The 25,231-nt window shown below is 47.8% G+C and overlaps 1 protein-coding gene across 1 annotated transcript; it reads right to left on the reverse strand.

The window, feature by feature from the left end:
* Window positions 1–1,882: 1,882 nt before the first annotated feature.
* On the reverse strand, window positions 1,883–23,376 carry TMEM88B (transmembrane protein 88B). The gene is made up of 2 exons (XM_063145073.1): window positions 23,074–23,376; window positions 1,883–2,154 (listed from the first exon to the last, which is right to left on the reverse strand). The coding sequence occupies exons 1-2, from the start codon at window positions 23,341–23,343 to the stop codon at window positions 1,885–1,887; spliced, it is 540 nt and encodes a 179-aa protein (XP_063001143.1). The 5' UTR covers window positions 23,344–23,376; the 3' UTR covers window positions 1,883–1,884.
* Window positions 23,377–25,231: the final 1,855 nt, after the last annotated feature.

Genomic DNA, 25,231 nt, shown 5'->3' on the forward strand with positions numbered 1-25,231 from the left:
TAAAAGACTTGCAGAACTCAGAAGCGACGCTGGAAGCAACTTGGTGCCTAGTCTTCGTTGCTTGCATACCAGCTCCTTGATCTTGCCTGGACTTACCCTGACTTTGGACTGGACCCTGTCCAAAGTGGGTGGACCCTGATTACGCATTCCTGAACCCAGTGTTGTTTCACCCGGTTTCTGAATGACGCTTTGGACCTTGGACTGTTTATTGATGTTTTCAGCCTGCTTATCGCGCTAACGCCGGTGATTTACGACAGGTCCCTTGAGGAAAAGCCCAAGAATGGTGGGCAAACATCCCCAAAAGGTGTCTGCGTGAATGGAGTGCGGGACTTAGAAACATGCCCGCAGGGTCTCATACCAAGCCCAAGGGTTCCACATCAGAAATGCAAGGATTACCTTAGCTGATGACATGCATGCAGCCCCGGTGAAATTCCCTCTTCTTCACAAGCTGCAGGAGCCCTACCGTCTTAGAATCATAGAATAGTAGAGTTGGAAGGGGCCTATAAGGGTCCTCCTTTTCATAGGGTCACCCTACTGAAGCTGATTTGTGGGAGTTTCAGGACAGATAAAAAGAAGGATGCCTTCACACAGTGCATTGTTAAACTATGGGATTCTCTGCCACAAGATGGTGTCATGGCCTCACTAGAGGAATCCTCCGCAGAGGAAGATGTAGAGCCTCCAGAAACCAGGGTCACTGGCACCAGACCAGGAGGAGCCTAGGCCTTCAGTAGGGTGACCCTATGAAAAGGAGGACCGGGCTCCTGTATCTTTAACAGTTGCATAGAAAAGGGAATTTCAGCAGGTGTCATTTGTATATAGGGAGAACCTGGTGAAATCCCCTCTTCATCACAGCACTTAAAGCTGCAGGAGCTATACTAGAGTGACCAGATTTAAAAGAGGGCAGCTTTAACTGTTGTGACGAAGAGGGCATTTCACCAGGTTCTCCCTATATACCAACGACACCTGCTGAAATTCCCTTTTCTATGCAACTGTTAAAGATACAGGAGCCCCGTCCTCCTTTCCATACGGTCACCCTAAGGTCGCGTCACCGCTTCAATCCAAACAATGCCAGCTGCGGATTTTGAAGGCTGAGCGCAGAAAGCCAGGGGGCGAGTAGGCCGCAAAGCCTCCTTCTCATCACCACCACCGTTGCCTGGGCCAGAGGAAAAGGCAGGTGAAGAAGCAGGTTGCCATGGCGAAGAGGAAGAGCAGCTCCAAGGAGCTCATGTCAGTTGGCCACTGCTGGGTTGGGGGCCCTCAGCAGGAGCCCCAATCTACCTACTTTTGACACCGGCCCTCAAGTGGGGGGGTTCTCATTAGTTATTGTTCCACTCTAAAAGAGAAAAAAGTACCAAGTTCCTGCATAATTATCCACTAAGGGGTGACGGCTCCAGGAACCAAACTCAGCTCCTTCAGCCGTTTAGCTGTCTGAGAGAACTTAAAGTAGTATTGTGCAGGTTCTTCATTCCTCACATCCAGAAGAGCACTAGAAACCACCCTATGACAGACAGAGCGCTCTTTTTATGTGCCGTTCGGAGTACTTCCTGGGCATTCTCTCCAAAACCAGGGCGTGGACCCTGCAAAGCAGGGCCAGTTTTGCTGCCGTCCCAGTGCCGATGAAGGAAAAGCTGAGAGGTTAGCATCTGGACTGGGGGTAATGTTTGGGTTTATGGCCGAGGCAAGAGTGGAAGAAGGGCAGGGGGCGTTTCCCAGCTCATAGAAAGTTCTGGAATCAACCCTGGTGCCCTTCAGCAGAAGAAGCCAAAGTAGCAAAGGTTCTCTATGGTGCTACAATCACTCCTGCCTCTTTGTGCCCCCACCAAGCTGAGATATGGGGAACTGGGCATAGGGATGTGCTGCCCGGCAGGCCGAGGAGGGGACCGCTTAAACCCAGGCCTTCACGTGGGCGTTCCACTCCTTGACACAGCCGCACAGCCCGCCTTCTTCATACCAGCGCCACTTCACACCCTTGTAGACTGCCCGGGCGCACGGCTGGAAACACATAAAGAGGTGGAGGCGTCGCGCCAGGCTGCAGTAGATGGCCATGGCCACCACGATGAGTGGGGACATGATGACGAAGCCGAGGATGATCAGGGCGGAAGAGCTGTTGTCGTCCAACACGGACTTGCAGTAGTAGGCTGTGGAATGGAGCACCTGCAAAGAGACGGAGAAAGCGAGTCAGGCGCAAATAGGGAGGTGGCAGTGACTCTTCTGGAGGTCTAGCACTACAGGTGGGAGTGTGTCATGCTGGAGGAATCCTCCTCTGAGGAGGAGCTAGAGATCCCAGAGACAGATGACACCAAGGAGCCAGCCATGTCAGGAGATCTGGGGGAGCCTAGAACCTCAGACAAGATCATCACTAGTCCAACCAAGCAGCAGGAGGAGAGTTCCACATGTGAGGCAGAGGCTGGGCAGCCCCCTAGCCCCCCAGAATGCCGCCGCCTCATGAGGCACGCTAATAGGGCTCCTCTGAGAAGGAGTGGTCGATTACAATGGAAGACTCAGGAGCAAGGCCCTCCTCTTGAGTAGGACTTTTGCCAGAGAGCCTGTAATGCACTGCAGCTGAGCCCTGGGTGGGGCTCAGAAAGCTCTGGCTATATAAGCCTTCAGTTTCCGCCTAGCCAGTGCTGGAAGAATATTGTTCATCAATTCCTGTGCCTTGCACTTTGCTTTGCAGGGTGTGCCTTGTGATTGACCTTCTGTGCTACTGAACTTTGGACTCCTGTTTGACTCTTTTGGATTATGTGTGGTAACTTACTGCTTAACTGTACTTTGATCTTTGCTTGTATCTGGACCACTCCTGCCTTTGTCTGATTCCCCCATAATTCCCCCATATCTGGACTGGAACTTTTGCCTGCTTTGCTGCCTTGCCTTTTGGATTGCCCCATAATTTGCTTGTATGCTGAGTCTGATTCAGCCATAGGAGGACAGATTGCAGACCACCCCACAACTGACATTGCTCCTTTCCCCTGGCCTGTCCCCTTTCCCACAAATGCCAATCATGGTAATTTGGGCCATCCCATTGGCCCCAGCTAACATAGCCAATTGTCCAGGATGATGGGATTTGTAGTCTAACAACATCTGCAGGGCTACAACCAGGTTCCCCAGCCATGGCTTGAGTGGTCAAAACCAACACGGGGCACTGTTCACACTGCACACTAACCAACACTCAGTGGTTGAACCATGGGTTGTAGTTGAACTGTGGGTTGTTGCTGAACCACGGGTTAGCATGTTGTCTGAATCCAGACATTTTCCACAGGATGGCTTGTTAACTGTGCAGTGTGATTTGTTAACCACCCTGAACAACTCATCAACAAGGGGTTGACAACAACAGAATGAAATTTAATAGGGATAAATGCCAAGTTCTACATTTAGGAAATAGAAACCAAATGCACAGTTACAAGATGGGGGATACTTGGCTGAGCAATACTACAAATGAGAAGGATCTTGGAATTGTTGTAGATCACAAGCTGAATAGGAGCCAACAGTGCGATGTGGCTGCAAGAAAGGCAAATGCTATGTTGGGCTGTATCACGTGAGGTACTGGTTCCTCTCTATTCGGCCCTGGTTAGGCCTCATCTAGAGTATTGCGTTCAGTTCTGGGCTCCACACTTCAAGAACGACGCAGACAAGCTGGAGCGTGTTCAGAGGAGGGCAACCAGGATGATCATAGGGAAACAAAGCCCTATGAAGAGAGACTGAAAGAACTGGGCATGTTTAGCCTGGAGAAGAGAAGATTGAGGGGAGACATGACAGCACTCTTCAAATACTTAAAAGGTTGTCACACAGAGGAGGGCCAGGATCTCTTCTCGATCCTCCCATAGTGCAGGACACGGAATAACGGGCTCAAGATAAAGGAAGCCAGATTCCGGCTGGACATCAGGAAAAACTTCCTGACTGTTAGAGCAGTACGACAATGGAACCAGTGACCTAGGGAGGTTGTGGGCTCTCCCACACTAGAGGCCTTCAAGAGGCAGCTGGACAACCCTCTGTCAGGGATGCTTTAGGGTGGATTCCTGCATTGAGCAGGGGGTTGGACTCAATGGCCTTGTAGGCCCCTTCCAACTCTGCTATTCTATGATAAGCTGTAGGTTTTCAAAGTGGCGTGTTCAAGCAGAATTAAGCCATACTGCATGGTTAAATGTCCAGACAACACGCTAACCCACGGTTCAACAAGAAACCCACGGTTCAACAACAACCCACTATCAACCACTGAGTATGGGTTAGCTTGTTGTGGGAATCCAGTCTCGGGCCCTCTGAAATGAAGGTCTGATTGCTTTCCTTAGCATCTGTTTCATACCGCCATCCACATTGTTTTGCTTTCTCGGATGTGAAAGTTGCCGCCTCCTTGAAACCGTTCCGCTTGGCGAGAATTAATGTTTCAGCGGAGTGCAATTTGCAAAACGCCCATTGCTGTGATCCTCCCCACCTTCCTTGCCTGCTTCTCTGCACCTCAAGGTCACCGAGTCCTGCTCTGTGCATCTGATACCCCTCCTGAGATAATTAATGTTAAGCAAATACTTTGGAGAATCAGAAGAGGTGGGTGGGAGAAAAGGTCCTTTGATGCTGAGGACGGGAGACAACCTGTGTTTGAACCAGCCACATCTCTCCCTTTCTTCAAAGAAAAAGATGGTTTGGAATTGGTTTTAAAACAGACACGCAAGAATCAAATGGGGGGCTGGGGGCTCCGATTCCAGTGTGGCTGTAAATCCATTCCGGGTTTCAGTTGGCACCAGTCAGAACTCTAGAGGAGAAACCCCCAATCCCCCCAATTTTAGGGTGATTTCCTGGCATTTGTGCACTTTCCCCCCACTGCTCTTAAAAAAAAAGAGAGAGGCTGAAATACCTTTTCCAAGGTGGGGTCCCTGGCGCTAAGACTCTTAAGCAAAAAGATGCTGGTGAAATGTTGGGCCCGCCCCCTTTTCCTTTGGCCCACCCCTTTCCCTTTGGCCCCTCCCACCACTGGAAGGCGGGCCCTGGGAGCTTTTCTGAAATGGAATCCGGTCCTGGTGTCGGTTAGTTAGTTATGTGCCATCAGTGTTTAATGAGATAAAAGAAATTTTAGGAATGGAGATTGGAGAGACACCTATAGTGGCATTGTTATCATTATATGGAGAATTAAATTGTAATAAAGAGACAAGAGAATTGATAACGAATTTGCTAACAGCAGCAAGGTTAATGATATCTAGGAACTGGAAGGTTCAAGGGGATTACCATATAGAAGATTGGTATAAAGAGATCTGGGATATTGCTATTAATGATAAATTAACATGTAATATAAAAGTGAGACGAGGGATAACAAAAACGAATGATTTCGAGGGAATATGGAAACAGTTCCTAGAATTTGTTTCATCTAAGGGGAGTGGGAAATCACCTCCAGAAGAAACAATGAGATTTTGGAAAGAGGAATAAGATCCCGTGGTGGGGGGTGCATTTTTATGTTAAGTATGATTATGTTAACAGATTAAGCTAGAATATATGTTATTAAGGTTATCTAACATTTATGTATTATGTTGTTTTCTTTATTGTATGAGTATGTTTAAGTATTGAATTAAAAATATTAAATTTTTAAAAAAAGTTATGTGCCTTCAAGTTGACTTTGACGTATGGGCTTGTCTATACAGCTTGTTTACCCTGACTTAAATGCGCATATTCGCATTTCAGGACACATGGCACAGCCGTCCATTTGCCATAGCACCGGGTTTTTTAAGCGATAACGCGCATATTCGCACTCGTGATTTACCGCTACTTTTCGATCACGTCCGAGTTTGCACCGCATTATGGTTATGTGTCTTTGGGGGGAGTTAAATCGCATTTTGACATGTGGGCAGAGCTTTGAGGGTAGGACAACATGATTGACAGATTTCCCACCAATTGGCTGCTTCGTTCCTTCATGCCGTTTTAGTTTTAATTCTCTGATTCTGCGCAGCTCCGCAGAGAAACCTTATTAAAACGAACAGGTGGAACGGGCATCCTTCTCTGCTGCCTTGTTCCTCTGCTCCCAGTTTCTCTGTTATATGAATCTGTGGAGCTCCGCATATAAACTTTATCGTTTCCATCGTAGCATCGTATATGCACATTTATAACGGCATGTGGCGATACCCGCCATTCGGTCCCTTAGGTATGTCTGGGTTTGTATGTCTAGCGAGTGCGGAATGTTTGACTGAGTGAGTGTGGCTAGTGGTGCGGCGAGAGAGCGGAAGGGAGGAGCAAAAATAGGTTGGCTGAGGGGATTGTGAGGGTTAGTTTGAAGTTTGGTTTTAGTCTGGGAGTTTTAGTCTGGCTTGTGCTTCGTGAGAGCGTTTGGTGTGTGAGGAGTGAGAAGAGATAGGATTTTAAGGGACTTGGGATTTTTGTTTTTGGTATAAAAATAAGCAGGTTTGATCCAAATTGAAATACCAAAGATCGGTTAAATTTCAATAAACTTTATTTTGTGTTGTTACCACAAACCACGTGTCAGCTCGGATCGAAGGTGAAAGAAGAAAGTGCAAAAGCTGGGTTGCAGTTAAACCTCAAAAAAAACCAGGATTATGGTAACCAGCTTGATTGATAACTGGCAAATAGAGGGAGAAAACGTGGAGGCAGTGACAGACTTTGTATTTCTGGGCGCAAAGATTACTGCAGACGCTGACTGCAGCCAGGAAATCAGAAGACGTTTACTTCTTGGGAGGAGAGCAATGGCCAATCTTGATAAAATAGTTAAGAGCAGAGACACCACACTGACAACAAAGGTCCGCATAGTTAAAGCAATGGTATTCCCCGTCGTAACCTATGGCTGCGAGAGCCGGACCATAAGGAAAGCTGAGCGAAGGAAGAGAGATGCTTTGGAACTGGGGTGTTGGAGGAAAATTCTGAGAGTGCCTTGGACTGCAAGAAGATCAAACCAGTCCATACTCCAGGAAATAAAGCCAGACTGCTCACTTGAGGGAATGGTATTAAAGGCAAAACGGAAGTACTTTGGCCACATAATGAGAAGACAGGATACCCTGGAGAAGAGGCTGATGCTAGGGAAAGCGGAAGGCAAAAGGAAGAGGGGCCGACCGAGGGCAAGATGGATGGATGATATTCTGGAGGTGACAGACTTGACCTTGGGGGAGCTAGGGGTGGCGACGGCCGACAGAAAGCTCTGGCGTGGGCTGGTCCATGAAGTCACGAAGAGTCGGAAGCGACTGAACGAATAAACAGCAACAATATTACACAGTGTAAAAACATCTACCGATACACCTGCGGTTCAGTACCTCATCAACAGAACCTATTTTCCAAAACCCTTTACCTTGCTCCCTCAGATAGAGGGAATTTTTAATTGTTGTAAACTGCCCCGAGAGCTTCGGCTGTGGGGCGGTATATAAATGTAATAAATAAATAAATAAATAAAAGGTTGGGTTGTTTTTACCCTTTCCTCAGGCTTTTCAAGAGGTGGCGCTTGGCTTGAGAAAGGTGTGCTAGGCAAGGCCTTTTGCCTGAGGTCAGTGCCGTCGCACTGCACTATAAAAAAATATTCAAGAAATAAATTACTGTTGCTGCAGCAGCGTGACGCTCTTTACCAAGATTCAAACCAACAAAAAAATCGGTTCTTATTTAATGAGGAGCAATCCTGTTGTCATATAGACAAGGGCTATGAATCAGTGACCTCCAGTTGCATCTGTTGTAGCCTCTACTCGACTTCTGGTGCGCTTCTGCCCAAGCTTTTGAAAAGCAGACCACGGAGTCGTGCTGGGCTTAAAGCCCAGTGTCTTGAAATGGGAAACTTTCCCAATTTAAAAGAGAGCAAAAACAAACCACGAACCGAAAGAGGGGAAATAAACGAGGCTAGAAGCCATGTTTCGCAGCCTCATCCGGCAATGGCTTCCATCTTCTAAAAGAAAGAAAGCATGTCACATCAATCTGTCCTTGAAGTGAGCTCCACGCAAGCCTGCCCCCATATATATTTAATCTCAGGGCTGCCAGCCTGCCCTGATATATTGCCGAGAGGCGATTGCACTTGTCAGATTAAAGGTTTAATTATCCATTATGTCTGCCAGGCCCCGTGTCACCTCTTCGAGCTCTTTCCAAACTAATAGGCCGGCAGAAATCTCTGACAACTGCTTCGCCGTGGTGGCTTTTCCAATTGGGTTCAAGGATTCTTCTGAGGGCGGTATTTATTTGTTTATTTACAATAGGTTACGGCACCTTTTAAGGCGGAAAGCTCTCCCAAAACGTTTTACTAGGGTGACCAACTGTCAGGATTTCCCCGGATTTGGCCTGGTTTTTGTTCTTTCCATGGTGTCAGGGGGGATTTTCTAGAATTTTCAATAATGTCCTGGAATGACACACCTTCCCCTTTAAGGTTGCCATTAGCATGGCAGGAGGGAGTGACATGCTTTCTTGAGGCACGTCATTCCCCCACCCCGAGCTCCAATTGAGGTCTTAAAGGGGAAAGTGGGTCATTCCTGGACATTATAGAAAAGGTCCCAATTGGAGTGGATGGTGGTGGTGCAGAATGAAATCCTTTCCCCTCCTCCACTCCAATCGGGTTCTTTAAGGTGGCGGGGGAATAACGTACTTTCTGCAAGACTCAGAAAGCTGCTTCCCCACACACACACTAGGTGTCCTCTTTTTTGGTTTCCCAAATATGGTCACCCTAGTTTTACTAAACTATAAATTTGTGATTTTAATGAAATGTCATACAAGGGAGGGGGCCTTCTCTGTTATGGCAGCCCAACTGTGGAATGCCCTCCCCTTGGAGGCCCGACGGGCGCCAACACTGATTTTATTCCGGCGCCAAGTGAAAACATGGCTTTTTAACAAAGCCTTTAATGGTTAAAATTCACTAAGATGGCACATTGTTTTAACTGTTTTCGTTGTATTTACTGCTTTTAAATTATATACTGCTTTAACTTGGTTCAGGGTTTAATTTGTTTTTAGCTGTGCATATTTACTGTTTTATACTGTATGCTTTTATCTGTGGGCCGCCCTGAGATCTTAATGATATAGGGCGGGATATAAATGTTTTAAATAAATAAATAAATAAGGAGCCCCCTTGGCAACTGGCTACACCTTAAAAAGGTAGGTGGAAACCCTGGCCCTCGCCCCAAGGAGAAAATTCTATGAATTTCGCCCCCCTCCCTGTGAAAGAGGCAGAAAAAAGAATGGCCCTGTTCAGAAGACATATTATTATTATTATTATTATTATTATTATTATTATTATTATTATTATTATTATTTGCATCCCGCCTTTTGCCCAATACTGGGCCTCAAGGCTTTTTGCCTTATTCACCATGGTTAAAGCCGTGGTTTAAAGTGTCTTCTGAACAGGGCCAATGCCTCTTTTGCAGGGGGAGAGAACATTCCCAGAAATTGGGAGCAGGATTCAGCCCAGGACTCTTTAACGGTGCGCCAATGTCTAGTTCGAACCATTTTCCGTTGCTTGCTTGGGGAATGATGGCCCTGGCTTTTTGCCTTTCGTCGGCAATTGTGAGTCGGCCTTTTCTAAAAAGGCGGTGGACACCACAGGAGCCAGCCAGAAGCAAGCCCTGGTCTGAAGGCCCTCGGTGGAAACGGTTCGCCTCTATTCTCCGCCAGCGGCTGGATCAAAACAGCTCAAAGAGAGACATCCAGCCGAGATGCGAAAGGGCAAACCAGTGCTGTAACGGTTGCCAAGATCCCACTTTGTGAGACCACTCGAGGATTTGACGGTGCTTCGGGGCTGCACTCGATCAACACTAAGTTCCTCGAAAGATCGCCCAGCTGGTGAGAACGGGCAAAGCTCCAAAAGCGCATTACTTGGTGCTTTAGAACGACGCCAATTTAGACCAAGCAGCTGATCTGGCTCAAATGTTTGTTTTGTGAGACATCAAATTTCTTCGCCTCCTCCCATCTCCTCGCTGCTGCTTTCACAACTAACCTACTTCAGTAGCTTTCTGGAGCTCCCTTCTCTCAGAACAATCCCCCTTTTCCCTCAACTGTCATAGAATCATAGAATAGTAGAGTTGGAAGGGACCTACAAGGCCATCTAGTCCAACCCCCTGCTCAATGCAGGAATCCACCCTAAAGCATCCCCGACAGATGCTTGTCCAGCTGCCTCTTGAAGGCCTCTAGTGTGGGAGAGCCCACCACCTCCCTAGGTAACTGATTCCATTGTTGCACTGCTCTAACAGTCAGGAAGGTTTTCCTGATGTCAATCATTTGGTGGTTTCTCTTGGTTTCGTACACCTGCCTCCAAAAGGTTGAAACGCCTCTCCGAAGCCTTAGGTGCTAGCAGCTAAAATATGCCAGTGCCTTTGGGTTTGGGTCCTTTCCCTTTTATTTATTCATTTTATTTATTTGCAATATTGATACACCACTCCCCATTCGAAAATTTCGGAGCGGTGTACAAGATGAAATAAAATAACAGAATAATAAACACTTTAAAATAGATTTTAAAAGAAGCAAAATGTACAGTGAACCATAGCTGGCCATTAAGGAAATGAGATCGCAAGCTGAATATGAGCCAACAGTGCGATATGGCTGCAAGAAAGGCAAATGCCATTTCGGGCTGCATTAAAAGAAGTAGAGCTTCCAAATCGCGTGAGGTTCTGGTTCCTCTCTATTCGGCCCTGGTTAGGCCTCATCTAGAGTATTGTGTTCAGTTCTGGGCTCCACAATTCAAGAAGGACGCAGACAAGCTGGAGCGTGTTCAGAGAAGAGCAACCAGGATGGTCAGGGGTCTGGAAACAAAGCCCTATGAAGAGAGACTGAAAGAACTGGGCATGTTTAGCCTGGAGAAGAGAAGATTGAGGGGAGACATGACAGCACTCTTCAAATACTTAAAAGGTTGTCACACAGAGGAGGGCCAGGATCTCTTCTCGATCCTCCCAGAGTGCAGGACACGGAATAATGTGCTCAAGTTAAAGAAAGCCAGATTCCGGCTGAACATCAGGAAAAACCTCCTGACTATTAGAGTAGTACGACAATGGAATCAGTTACCTAGGGAGGTTGTGGGCTCTCCCACACTAGAGGCCTTCAAGAGGCAGCTGGACAACCCTCTGTCAGGGATGCTTTAGGGTGGATTCCTGCATTGAGCGGGGGGTTGGACTCAATGGCCTTGTAGGCCCCTTCCAACTCTGCTATTCTATGATTCTATTAATAATAATAATAATAATAATAATAATAATAATAATAATAATAAAAATGTATTTCTTTAGGGTGACCATATGAAAAAGAGGGCAGGGCTCCTGTATCTTTAACAGTTGCATAGAAAAGGGAATTTCAGCAGGTGTCATTTGTATATATGGAGAACCCAGTGAAACCTGCAGGAGCTATACTAGAGTGACCAGATTTAAAAGAGGGCAGGGCTCCTGCAGCTTCAACTGGTGTGATGAAGAGGAAATTTCACCAGGTTCTCCATATATACAAATGACACCTGCTGAAATTCCCTTTTCAATACAACTGTTAAATATACAGGAGCCCTGTCTTCTTTTTCATATGGAAAAGATCTGCTGTTCCCTATCTAGATGGATGAAAAAGCCCATCTAGCAAAAATGCAGATGGGGAGGAGCATGGAGAAAAAGATCTGCCATTCCCTAGCTAGATGGATGAAAAAGCCCATCTAGCAAAAATGCAGATGGGGAGGAGCATGGAGAAAAAGATCTGCCGTTCCCTAGCTAGATGGATGAAAAAGCCCATCTAGCAAAAATGCAGATGGGGAGGAGCATGGAGAAAAAAATCTGCTGTTCCCTAGCTAGATGGATGAAAAAGCCCATCTAGCAAAAATGCAAAGGGGGAGAAGCACAAAGATCACTTCCATGTTCCTCCCGCTTTGCATAGGATACTCCTCAGCCTCTTGAACTTGGAGGCTGATGGTTATCCCATAAGATGACACCTTTAAGAACTATGAATGATGCAGAAAGGGTAGGTAAGAGGGGGGAAACATCTCCCTCTCTCATGGGATTAATATTCAGAATTATGCAGTGAAGTCAGCACAAAAGTAGATTAAGACCTGAACACATGAATGACTTCTTGTTGACATGGTGCAAAGTTAACCTATGGAAGTCCCCACCACAAGATGGCCAGTAACTGAGTTGGCTTTTCAAAACGACAACAGCACAGTCAATAGCTGATATTAGCCGGGAAATCCAAAGGAACCATCCATGTTCGGAGACATTTTGTGATGAAACTGAATAATCTCTGCTTTTTAGAGAGGCCCGAAGAAGCAGTCAGAAACTCTCTTGGTGGCTGAGTCGATCTCAGCTCCCCCGGGCTTCAAAGAGACCAATCAAGGAACAAAATTCGGCTGTCATCCTCCGTCAGCTCTTCAACACATTTCACAAAGAAAGTCTTTAAGAAAAAAAGCACTTGGAGACGCTCGCTTAATTTCACTGCCTCGCCAGAGACAGAGGCACGTCGGCGATGCTGCCGTCAGCCTGAAATTCACATAAAAGCAAATGCAGTGAGACGAACTCCGGGGAACCTTTCAGCTACGTGATCTTTTCAAGTAGTCATTCCACAGGGCCGTGGCTTGTGCTTTTTAGGTGCAATCTGCAGGAAGGTCTCCCACTTGAGCGGATGCAGTCAGAAATCCATAAGATCGATCCAGCAAGTCGAGGCAAAATGGCTTTGTGGAAAAGGCCAGGGGTGTAGCATGCCCAGATTTTACAGGGAGGGAGCCCCAACACTCTTTTATTACTAGGGTTGCTGATGTCATCTGCCACATGCCTCAGAATAAGTTGTACGGATCTTGGGTTGGACCTAAACAACCACCCAGAGTGTGGCAAGTGATAGGATTATTTAGTAACAATGCCTTCTGCTAGAAAGGCAATTGGCAGATTTATTTATTTTTAGAAAAAGCCAAAACAGAATGAACATTTACCATTCTCACATGTACACAGGGCTGTCTTAGGATAAAAGGAGACCCCACTCTTCTTTAGTGAAGAAAAGGCAGAATAATTTGACTCACAAAGTATTCTTGCATAAAAATGCAGGTACAGCATAGCGGTTTCAAGAAGAAGTTCGCACAGTCTATTGTGTGTTGCAGGTCGTGGGGAACATGGGCGGGAGAGTGCCGTTGCACCCGTGTCCTGCTTGCGGGTTTCCCACAGGCAGCTGCCTGGCCACTGTGTGAACAGAATGCTGGACTAGATGGACCCTCGGTCTGATCCAGGATACGTTCTTAATTTTGTCAATACCATTCCCCCCACCTCCAGGAGAGATCTGAAAAAAAGAGAGCAAGAGAAAGACAGTGCCCTGCAGGATGGCCTATGCCTCCATTTCCTCTTCAGCGCTGCAAACGCCATCCATTAGCGGCCTGGGGCAAGGAAGTCCTCAGAGAGAAAGCTTTCCTCTCTCGTTGACATTTCCTGTATTAAAAAGCGCCCAGACGATTCCGAAGCAAGAGGAGAGGGCCCTCGGCGCACAAAAGCTGAGGCTTCAAGAGCCTGCCTCGTTCCGAAAAGGCCTGGCGGAGAGGCAGAGATGCTTTTAGCGACCATCTGCTAAGTGGAGTGTTCCCCCCGCCAACTCCGGCTGAGAGCAGCGGCTCCTACCTTTGCACCCTCCTACCTAAAATGTTCTTTTCCACAAAGAAAAACCGCCGTTCCCATTAGGAGGAGGGAAACGCGCCAGCCTGAGGAGAGCAAACTTGTGGCGCGGCTGGATCAGGCAAGGGAAGACCGGATCTGCGTGGAAACCGTGGTTTGGGTGGGGCGATCGCCGGGGCAGCGAGCCGCAGAGGACGCCAATGGACCGATGCTAATTTGTGCAGATAGATGCAAATTTAAACGTAACAACTTTAATTGAAATAGAAAAACAGGAGGAGGAGGAGGGCTGCTAACCCTTTTGCAGCAAGTGGTTAGCAAGCGTGTGTAAACCGTGGTCATGTAGCCACCATAGTTAGGAATGGTTTCAACAAGACACTAAGTAATAATAATAATAATAATAATAATAATAATAATAATAATAATAATATATTTGTTACCTACCTCTCCCTCTGGATTGAGGCGGGGTACAACACAAATGAAAACACCATAAAATACATAAAACTAATTGAAACGTATATATAAATATTTATTTATTTATTTATTTATTTATTACATCCGCCCAGAGAGCTCCAATAGCCGGAGCTCTCTGGACGGTTCACAAAAATTAATTTTTTAAATGTTTTTAACATTAATGTTTTTTAATGTTTTTACTGTATTTTTAATGTTTAATGTTTTTAATCTTTTGTAAACTGCCCAGAGAGCTTTGGCTATGGGGCAGTATAGAAATCATCATCATCATTATCATCATCATCATCATCTATATGGACAGGCACATTACAGCTGTAAAAATAATTCACCAACAACTGGCCATCAAATTCAACCTTACACCATACTCTACATACTCACCCGAAACAATCTTGGAAAATGCAAATCATAAAATATACTGGGACAGAATCATTCATAGGGACAAGACAATACCTTGCAGCCAACCAGGCATAACAGCCATAGAAAAAAAGAAAAAAACACACATACCTCATTGACATAGCAATACCTAATGACAACAATGTTGTATGAGGAACAAGAGAGAAAAATATAGCCACTGGCCATGGAAGTCAAAGAACCATGGCAACAGGAAAAGGTCACAATTATTCCACTGGTCACATCAGTCACTGGCATCACATCAAAAAACTATACGGAAACCCTTCAGAAACTGGACCTACTTAAAACATGCTCAATTGCCAGGAAATTCCTGAATCTGTAAAAGACAGCATGACTTGGCAAAGCTCGTTATTTCCGTCTAGAAAAAGACACCACGAGTGAGAAAGAGATGTAATAATAATCCTCTGTCCTGAATCTCGTATCAATCAATTTCTGGGGATGAGCCCATTGGGTTCTAGAATTATGAGACGGATAGAAAAATGTGCCTCTCTCCACATTCTCTGCACGACACTGAATGTTATCAAACTCTGCCCTGTCCCCATGACCTTGATCACCATTTTTCCAAACTAAAAAGGCCCAGACATTTCTTTTATTGCTTCATTTTTAACATTGATATGCCGCATTAACTGCTCAATAGGCTGTGTAGAGCCATTTAAAACAATTTCAAACCGTAATGCGAAGAAGCCCCAAATGTTGTAACTTTTTATTTGGTCTTTTTTTCTGCAAAGTTTGCGGCTTCACAATATATATCCTCTCTCTCTCTCTTTTTATTTTAAGCTGTAGTGCAATGGTTATAGGAGGGGATGACAGGTAATTAGGGGCTATAAAATAGTGGTGAGTTGGTTTGTTTTCGAGAGCCCTGGCAGTAAACAATTCAAGAAAGGTAGGCTGTACGCACCTCTGTGCCCGCCTACGTTAAGGAAATGTCAGCGGTAAGAAATATCTGCAGGAAGAAAACTGAAGGGGGAGGGAACGGCTACTGCACAGATAAAAAAACAAGGTAGATCAGCATTGAGCCATTCCCTTGTTCTTTATGGCTGGAGACACAATTGTTTTTAAGAGAATAGAATGTCCCTGGTGAGGGACATCACTTTCTGTGATGCACTGGCATGATTTTTTCCCTCTCCCGCGTTTGTTCCGGGTCAAAGAGGTGCCGCAGGTTTTGACACAACTGAAAAACCTGCCAGACCTGTTCAACCAGAAACAAAAGTTTTTGTGAACCGCCCAGAGAGAGCTTCGGCTATTGGGCGGTATAGAAATTAAATAAATAAATAAATGTGTGAAGGTTGTGCAAAAAAAAAAGGGGAGGAGAAATGTTGATGTGGGATTAAGGTTAGGGCTGTGCTCCACTCCGCTTTCGCTTCGTAGAAGCGATAGCGAAGCGGCCTGATACACCTCTGACAAAGGCGGAGACGGATCGGGTCGGGGGGGCTGCAGATCGAGGCGAAGTGGTTCGCCTCGATCTGGAGCTCCGGACACTGGTAAGTGGGGGGGGGGGAGGGGGACTCACCTGGCAACGGCACCGCTGCCGTAATCTTTGCGGCGATGGCGATGGAGCCAGGTCAGGGGGGAGGGGGGCTTACCTGTGTCCGTCGGGGGCTTCAAATGAGGCCCCGGCGGCCTCTTCTGACTTGAAGCCAGGGCCTCAATTGAAGCCCACGACAGACCGCGATGGACACAGGTATGGCTCCACCGCTGCCACTGTCCATGCAGCGACAGTGGCGGAGCCAGGTAAGGGGGCAGGTGGGAAGGGGGCTTACCTGTGTCCGTCGCGGTCCATCGCGGGCTTCAATTGAGGCTCCGGCTTCAAGCCAGAAGAGGCCGGCTTCAAGCCGGGCTCTCAATTGAAGCCTGTGATGGACCGCGACAGACACAGGGAGGGGACGGGAGGGAGTTCAGCTTTTCGGCCCCCATTTTGTTCCCCCTTACCTGCCTCCGCCATCCGCCCCGGAGGCAAGTAAGTAGGGAAGGAGGGGCAAAATCTCGATCCACTCCTCCGGATCTTGCTCCATGGAGCAGAGCGGGGGATGGGCAGATAGACCCAAAGCGGTTTGGGCCCAATCTGGAAGTTCCGGATCGGGCCATGAAGCGATTCAGGGGTCCGAGCATAGCCCTAATTAAGGTGGAATAACGCAAATCGAGATCTCCCGCCACTTTGGACGGCCACTCCTGCCCCTGTGCGCCGTCTGCAACAGCTGGCGGAGCGTTTGATAAGGAAATTTCCGACGGACTCGATTTGTTATCAGCCTGCGATAATGCCCAATTCGGCGCTGGACCTCCTTGAAGCCATCCGAAAGGCACCGCTCCATCTCCCGGGTGAAGCGCGGTCAGAGAGAAATCAATTCGCGATTCATCTCTGCAACCCGTCGTGCGCTCCTGGCTTTGGAGCGGCTGTTTTTGAGGTCCCCAGGGTCACACGGGGAGGGGGGGTGGGCTCCAGCAGGGCCGTTGGTGGAACGAAAGCTGTGGAAACGGGGCCGGTCAACTAGCGTAATGAAGCACTTTAAGTTGCTTCAAGCCTCCGTCGGCGCAACGCTCTTAAATCAATTCAAAAGTAATTGAAAAGAAGGGGGGAAAGGACGTTGATGAAGTCTTTAATCACAGAAGAACTCCGGCCAGCTCCAGGGACGGAGTATTTGTGCAGGGTGAAAGGAGGGGAAGCCATGACCTAAGGAGGTTGTGGGCTCTCCCACACTAGAGGCCTTCAAGAGGCAGTTGGACAGCCATCTGTCAGGGATGCTTTAAGGTGGATTCCCGCAATTTGGAGAGCCTTGGACACAATGGCCTTGTAGGCCCCTTCCAACTCTACGATTCTGTCTTACTAATCGTAAGAACAAGGTTTGCCTCAGCATAAGCAGTGGAGACTGGTGGCACTGATGTCTGTGGGATGGTGAATCTGCCCTGGGTTTCAGTCGGAGCCAGACAGAACTTCAAAGGAGCTCTCCAAGGTGCTGAACCGGATCCTCCAAAAATGGCTTTGGCATCTTGGATAGCTCTCTTAGTCTTCCAGCTAGCCCCTAACTTCCCCACTGATATTGGAGTCACCAGCCTCCACTTTGCTAGGAGGAGGAGGAGGAGGAGGAGGAGGAGGAGGAGGAGGAGGAAGAAGAAGAAGAAGAAGAAGAAGAAGAAGAAGAAGAAGAAGAAGAAGAAGAAGAAGAAGAAGAAGAAGAAGAAGAAGAAGATGATGTTGGCTACCATAATTGCTGAGGAACCCCGCTTTTACTGCCTTTTTCACAGTGGTGCAGAAAAGCATGTACTCTGGGGACATAGTTATAACAACTTAAGAAGAGCCCTGATGCATCACTGTTCACAATTACCTAGGGAGGTTGTGGGCTCTCCCACACTAGAGGCCTTCAGGAGGCAGCTGGACAACCCTCTGTCAGGCATGCTTTAGGGTGGACTCCTGCATTGAGCAGGGGGTTGGACTCGATGGCCTCATAGGCCCCTTCCAACTCTACTCTTCTAGGATTCTGTGATTGAAACCTGAGTTCATAAAAGCCCCGAAGGTCCTACGAACCAAAGAGGGGAGATCACGACTCATCTTTTTTATCACAAGGAGCGGAGCAGCGATGCGGGGCGAATCTGCAGAATGCTTAATGAGAACAAAATTAGTTTGTCAATTTGAACAAATCGAGGGACGTCCAGCGGCGGCTGGGAAGCGAACCCACACCGTGTTTTGGGATCTCTGCGACAAAAGCGCAGATGTTGAATTGATTCAATTTCTGTTATTGTTGCCCTTGGTTAGCTTCTCTCTCTTTCTCTCTCTCTCTCTCTCTCTCTCTTTACATTTTCTCTTTAATTTAATAGACGAATTGCAAAGACTGAGTCTAGCAGGGAGCAGCCTTAATTAAAATGAAATTAAACAGATTTCGGTCTGTGTAGGCAAAGGCAGGCAAAGGCAGGGGAGAAGCAGGCCGTTGCCTGGCAAAGGCACAGAAGCCGAGGAGGAAAGAAATATTGTGACAATAAAATAAAAATTGCAATGAGTATACCACCCAGGGAAGGAGGCTCTGTAAGCCCAGACGCTGAATTTATTCAGTTTGTCACTGAGGTTTAGTAATTACTGCAGGGTAATTTTTGTGGGTGGATGGCCTCAGAGCTGACTCTTGTTAGTAGGGTTGTGCATGCCCTACCCGAACCACTTCGGATCCCAATCCAGAACTTTGGATTGGGCGCGAACCGGTTCGGGTCAATCTGGACCTCCCTCCAATCTGCTCTGGAACCAGATCTGGAGTGAGATCCGGAGGTCCGGATCGATATTCGGCCCCCATTTTGCCCCCCTTCCCCACTTACTCGCCTCCGCGGTGGACAGCAAAAGCAGGGAAGGGGGGACAAAATGGGGGCTGAATAAGCCACCTTCCCCCTTATCTGGCTCTGCTGTCCGCGCGGACAGCAGAGCCAGGTAAGCCCTCCTCGCCCCTCCCCCACTTACCTGGCTCTGTCATCCGTCACTGCCGTGGTCCATGCAGTGGCTTCAACTGCAACCCAGGCCTCAGGCCAGCCTATTTCTGGCCTGAGGCCTGGGTGGCAGTTGAAGCCGCCCCACGGACCACAGCAGACGACGGAGCCAGGTAAGCCCCTCTACCCCCTACCCACTTACCTGGCTCTGCCACTGTTGCCACACGGACCGTGGTGGCGGCGGCGGCGGCAGACAGGGGAGCCAAGTAACCTCCTCTCCCCACTTACCTGGCTCTCAAGTTTCGGACCATTCCGAATCGCTTCAGGCTGATCCGGACCTCCCCCGATCCGCTCCGGAACCGGGCTTAGGAGGTCTAGATCGGCCTGCTGCGCTTCAGATCTGGGGATCCATGACGGAGCAGAACACACCCCTACTTGTTAGTGCTACAGGCAGAACCAGTTTCTCCTCGTGAGGATCAAAGTACATTGGGGTCAATCTCCTTTGGGATACATTTCAGCCCCAGTCATTACAAAGAGGAACCTCAGCAGTGGCCTTTGGTTAGAGGCTGAGGGCATCTAGGCCACGATTGTCTGTGTCAGGGGACCCCAGTCTTGTTGGACCCATGGGGACGTTTGAGAATTTGAAAAACTGCTGTGGGCACCACCACCAAATGGCCACCCTTTTCCAACACTCACTATCGGATCCTTGTAACTGGAGTTGCCAGGGTACTTCTAGCTCTTCTGCCTGCAAAACAGGTGCTCTGCCACTCAATATGACAGTGATGCAGGGATGATGGAATCAGGACAAATCTGCCCATCCAGGTTTTCCCCCAAAGCCGCACCCCCTTCTCCACATTGCCAAATGGTTCCCACTGACCCACCCCCAGACACACGACCATGTGGCCTTTTCCCAGCTTTTGCGTGACTTCCCCCGTCTGCACACATTCCTGAGCCCGAAGCACAAAAACGTTCCTTTGAACCCAAATAAAGATAGCACTGGAAGGAAGCACTTTGCAGCCTGCCAGCCTCCTGGGTGTAATTTTGAGAAAAATCTTCAGAAATAAAATAAAAATCTGAAAGGGTAGAGAGCTTAGATGCTGTGGACTTCAACATTCGCGCGCCTCTTGCGGCTCTGCGTTGGAGACCCCAGGTTTCATGAATTGTTTAATGTGAATATATGTTATTCATGGTTCGTATTAGATGAGCTACTGGTCTGCTTTGCCCTAATTTACATTTTTGTTGTGATTTAAAGGAGCGGTAATCAAGCTCATGTTGTATCAGGAGGCATTATAATTACGGCTATTGTGTTTGTTTGGTGGAAGCGTTGAGCAACAAATGGCTCTGACAGTGGCTAGAAAATGAAAACTGTGCATTCAGGGTCATTCATTATTTCCCTGCTTTTTATAACAAGCCAGTGGAGAAAGGAATAGAACTTTGCATAAGCTCAAAAGGCACAATCCCATGACTTTTTCCGAAGCTGCTTCCCATGGGAAAGAAATAGGAAATATTCCCAATATTCTGGCAGTGCTTCTGTAGCCAAATAGGCACCAGGAGGTATTAGCAGGTTTGGGGTAACCCTCAAAATATGGCAGCCAGGCTGGTCACCGGTACCCAGGGCCGACCATATTACAACAGTCTTAAAATCTCTTCACTGGCTGCCAATTAGTTTCTGGGCGAAGTATAAAGTGTTGGTTATCACCTTTAAAACTCGACATGGCTTGGGTCCAGGCTACCTGCGGGATCGCCTTCTCCCGTACAACCCGCCCCGCACACTCAAGTCCTCTGGGAAGAATCTACTTCAGTCTGCCAAAACTAGGCTGACAAGTATTACCCAGAGGATAATACTTCTCTTCTGCTGCAGACTGTGGAATGGCCTGCCGGAGGAGACTCGTCAACTTAACAGTCTTTTAGCACTAAAGAAAGCTATAAAGACTGATCTCTTCCGGCAGGCCTATCCAGTAGAATATGGAGGTGCTTCTGGGATGCTTTTAGGATGTTTTTAAAGTAAGTTTTAACAACGTATACTATGTTTAATCTGCAGGAGCTATACTGAAGTATACATTTAACAATGTATACTTTATACATAGTATACTTTATACATACTTTATACATATACTTTATACATAGTATACATTTAACAATGTATTCTATGTTTAAGCTGCAGGAGCTATACTAGAGCGACCAGATTTAAAAGAGGGCAGCTTTAACTGGTGTGATGAAAAGGGAATTTCACCAGGTTCTCCATATATACAAATGACACCTGCTGAAATTCTCTTTTCAAAACAACTGTTAAAGGTACAGGAGCCCGGTCCTCCTTTTCATAGGGTCACCCTATCTAGCCCCTGTTCACATACACACACAAACACACACAGAGAGAGAGGGGGGGGGGTGGAGAGAGGGAGAGTGGGGGTGCTTCTTCACTGAGAGGTTGAGGAAAGAATTGGACATCTTTAAGCCGGGCAGTTTTGTTTCCGCAAAAAAGGAAACAGATTGAGAAAGGTGGTGCGTGTGTGTGAGTGAGTTCAGCTGCCAATTCGCATGGGGGTCTCCGAGGGCATGCTGTAGGCTTTTCGGATAACTGTTGCCACTTGAAAGCTAGCCCTGTCTGTCAAGAAGATGGCCCATTCCCCCTTTCCCCTTTCGCTTGAATATTTCTAAAATGTGTTTATTTTATACCCTTCCATGCTGCTTTTTCAGACGCAAGCAACCCTTCAAAGCAGTTTACAGCCGCATTTAAACAAACCAACCCAAAGCCCCAAAGGTAACTGACAGGGGAGACGTTAAACTGAGCCGTGAGACCGAAAGAAGAAGATTGAAAAGAAGATTGCAAAATGCACGGGGGGGTCGCATACAAAATGACCCCTCGGTCACTCTCTCGCTAGGAAGGTGACCCCCTAGCACAGGGGGTGCAGTACCTTTTTCGGCCAGAAGGCTGGATGCCAGTTTGGAGAAGCTGAAGGCAGGAGGGGGCGTGTTCTAGCGGTGGGCGGGGCCAAAGGAAAGGGGTGGGGTGAAATACCAGCACATTGCAGCATAAAGCTCTTACGGCCAGTGACTTGGGAGAGAAAGTTCAAGCTATTCGCACGGGGGAACAACGGCACAGCAGTTAGGAAACTGCCCAGTGATCTGTGGTTGGAAGAAAGGCGATGGATGGGCCAAAGGGAAGGGCACCTTTGGGTAATGCCCAGATGGCCGGATTTTGCCCCAGGCTTAAGGCTGTTCACCCCTGCTGAAGAAGGTATCATCGGAACTGCCTGTTGCTTGAGGAAGTGACCTCCCCTTGCCCTTGGGTGTCTTTTATCCAGTGCCATTGTTCATCCAAGGAACATGCAAGAATACTAATAACCCTGATAATGGTGCCTCTGAGATCGTGCAGAGCACAGGTCTATCACCATCCAGTAATCAAGTCCACGTATCTGATGTGGGGTGGGTGGGTTTGTTGTTGTTGTTGTTATTATTATTATTATTATTATTATTATTATTATTATTATTATTATTATTATTATTTACATTTATATACCACCGGAAAACCAAAGTTCTCTGTGTGGTTTACACAGATTAAAAACAGTGAACATTACAAACAAATATACAAAATTTAAAACCATAAAAAGCATAAAAACAGAATATATCCATTTAAAAACAACTGTTGGAGATCAGGAAAAACTTCCTGACTGTTAGAGCAGTACGACAGTGGAACCAGTTACCTAGGGAGGTTGTGGGCTCTCCCACAATTGAGGCATTCAAGAGGCAGTTGGACAAGCATCTGTCGGGGATGCTTTAGGGTGGATTCCTGCCTTGAGCAGGGGGTTGGACTCGATGGCCTTATGGGTCCCTCCCAACTCTACTGTTCTATGATTCTATGATCATATTCTGGGGTCAGTTAAGAAAAAAACCTTAGCATATGCTGTTAAATGCCTGGGAGAAGAAAAAAGTCTTGACCAGGTGAGCCTCGTCGGGGAGATTGTTTCATAATTGGAGGGGGCACCACTGAAAAGGCCCTCTCCCTGGTTGCCATCCTCTGAGCTTCCCTCAGAGTAGGCACCTGGAGGGGGACCTTAGATGTTGAGAATAGTGTACAGGTGGGTTTATGTCGGGAGAGGCAGTCCGTCAGGTCTTGTGCTCCCAAGACGTGTAAGGCTTTATAGGATGGGGGTGTCATAGAATCATAGAATCATAGAATAGCAGAGTTGGAAGGGGCCTACAAGGCCATCGAGTCCAACCCCCTGCTCAAGGCAGGAATCCACCCTAAAGGAATCCACCCTGCTGTCCTACCCAGCAGGGCCTGGGGGGCGGCACTTACCCGGGAGTGGCATTGGAAGCCAAAGTAGACCACCACGATGGTGGGCAGGAGGACGACGGCAAAGATGGCGGCCATCAGCAGCACGTTCAAGAGGAAGGCCAAAGAGTTCATGGCTGCCACCAGGCACGCCCACGCCCAGCAAGCGCAGGTGCTACGCCGTTCCATGGGCAGGAGATGGTCCTCCATGTTGTAGGGCGGCAGCCCCGGGACCATGCGCGACGTATCCGACAGGGTGTCCGCGTCGAAGTCCTCGATCTCCAGATCAGACATTTTCAAGCGCAGACGGGCTGCTGTTTATCTTTCCCCTAACGATTTATTTATCTTTCCCCGACTGCCCCCCCCTTTTGTAATTTCTCTTTTCTGCCCCCTGATCTCTGGGATGCTCCCCAGTCTTTCAGAGCAGGCCAGGAGACGTGAGTTGTGGGTGGGTGGGTCTTGCCTCGTGGCCGGCCGCTGTTGGGAAAAGGTCTTTGGGTATCACCCAGCCAGGTTTTCTCAGTTCTTTATAAAGCTATCAGCCGTTGATCATTCAATGGAGAGAGATGGAGAGGTCTGACCAAGAAGTCCTTTTCCCAACGCCCAGGGCTGTTCCCATAAGCGGAACGTCTCCAAGCAGTGACTGGAGTTCGAAAAGAAAAGAAGACGGCACACCCTTAGTGTCTGAATATGTGCTCTTTGGGGACACCGCTCCTGGTGCGATGGACAGCTCTCCCGGAGTTCCTATGATGCCTTCCAGCCCTCCCCAAAGCACAGGAGCGGTCTCAGCGTCAGGATCCAAATTCATCCAGCACCTGCCTCTGCAAGGGCAAATCCTTGGGCACTGTCCTCCTCCGCAATCCTGGAAGGCAGGAATGTTCTCTCCCAAAGTTTGATTCGATTTGATTTTTCCCCTTTCCTTCCCCTCTCTCCTCGTCTTTCCAGGCAGGACAAACTGGAGCCTTTGGGCACCTCAGAGATGAAAACCCCAGTGCCGCTGCATGGCACGCAACGCAAAAGGACCGGAGCCGATTTGAGCTGGAGAATGTTGCATATTTCTACCTGCAATCCAGATCGGATGCTCTCTGTGTGTGGTTTTTCTTTCCCCCTCCCCTCTCTTCTCGCCGGCTCCGGTTGCTGTGCGGTGTGTTGCAGCGTGCGCAGGCACTTTCATTGAATTCCAATCCTGCCTGCAGCCAATCCGGGGCAACGGCTTGCCCCTCTTCCCCACCCACTTTCAGCCTGCTTACTACACAGTGCCATCCAGCCGGGCCGTGATGAGCGCTCGCTCGGGGCTGAAATGCAGACAAGGCATTTCATCATGCGCTCAGAGGTTATGGGCATGATGTAAAAGCCTGGGGGAAAGGCAGACGCCGAATTGAAGAGTGGGCGAAGGACCAAAAAAGAAGGGTTAATAGGGACAAGGGGAATTGGGATTTTAAAATGTGACCCTAATTATGGGTAGTGCCCTGGGCATTTTCACAAACCGCCCCCATGGCTCAGGTAGTGCAGCAAACCCAGATCGGTTGTCCCTCCCGCTAGTACCAAGCTCAGCGCTGCTGTGCCGACAGGACTAGCGGCGAAACAGGCCCGGAGAAAACGAGAGCGAGTTGTCGGGATGCTTGAGGAAACCCTAAGGCTTGTAATATATCTAGGGTGACCCTATGGAAAGGAGGACAGGGCTCCTGTATCTTTAACAGTTGCACTGAAAGGGGGATTTCAGCTGGCAGCAGCTGGTGAAGTTCTCTCTTCATCACAGGAGTTAAAGCTGCAGGAGCCCTGCCCTCTTGACCAGATACAAAAGAGGGCAGGGCTCTTGCGGCTTTAACTCTTGTGATGAAGAGGGAATTCCACCAGGTGCTGCCTGCATACAAATGACACCTGCTGAAATTCTATTTTTATACAACTGTTAAAGATACAGGAGCCCTGTCCTCCTTTCCATATGGCCACCTAAAATCTCTATCTATCTATCTATCTATCTATCTATCTATCTATCTATCTATCTATCTACCTATCTAGGGTGACCATATGAAAAGGAGGACAGGGCTCCTGTATCTTTAACAGTTGTACTGAAAAGGGAATTTCAGCAGGTATCATTTGTATATATGGAGAACCTGGTGGAATTCCCACTTCATCACAACAGTTAAAGCTGCAGGAGCTATACTAGAGTGACCAGATTTAA

The sequence above is a fragment of the Elgaria multicarinata genome, chromosome 20, assembly GCF_023053635.1.
Source record: "Elgaria multicarinata webbii isolate HBS135686 ecotype San Diego chromosome 20, rElgMul1.1.pri, whole genome shotgun sequence".
Classification (NCBI taxonomy): Eukaryota; Metazoa; Chordata; class Lepidosauria; order Squamata; family Anguidae; genus Elgaria; species Elgaria multicarinata.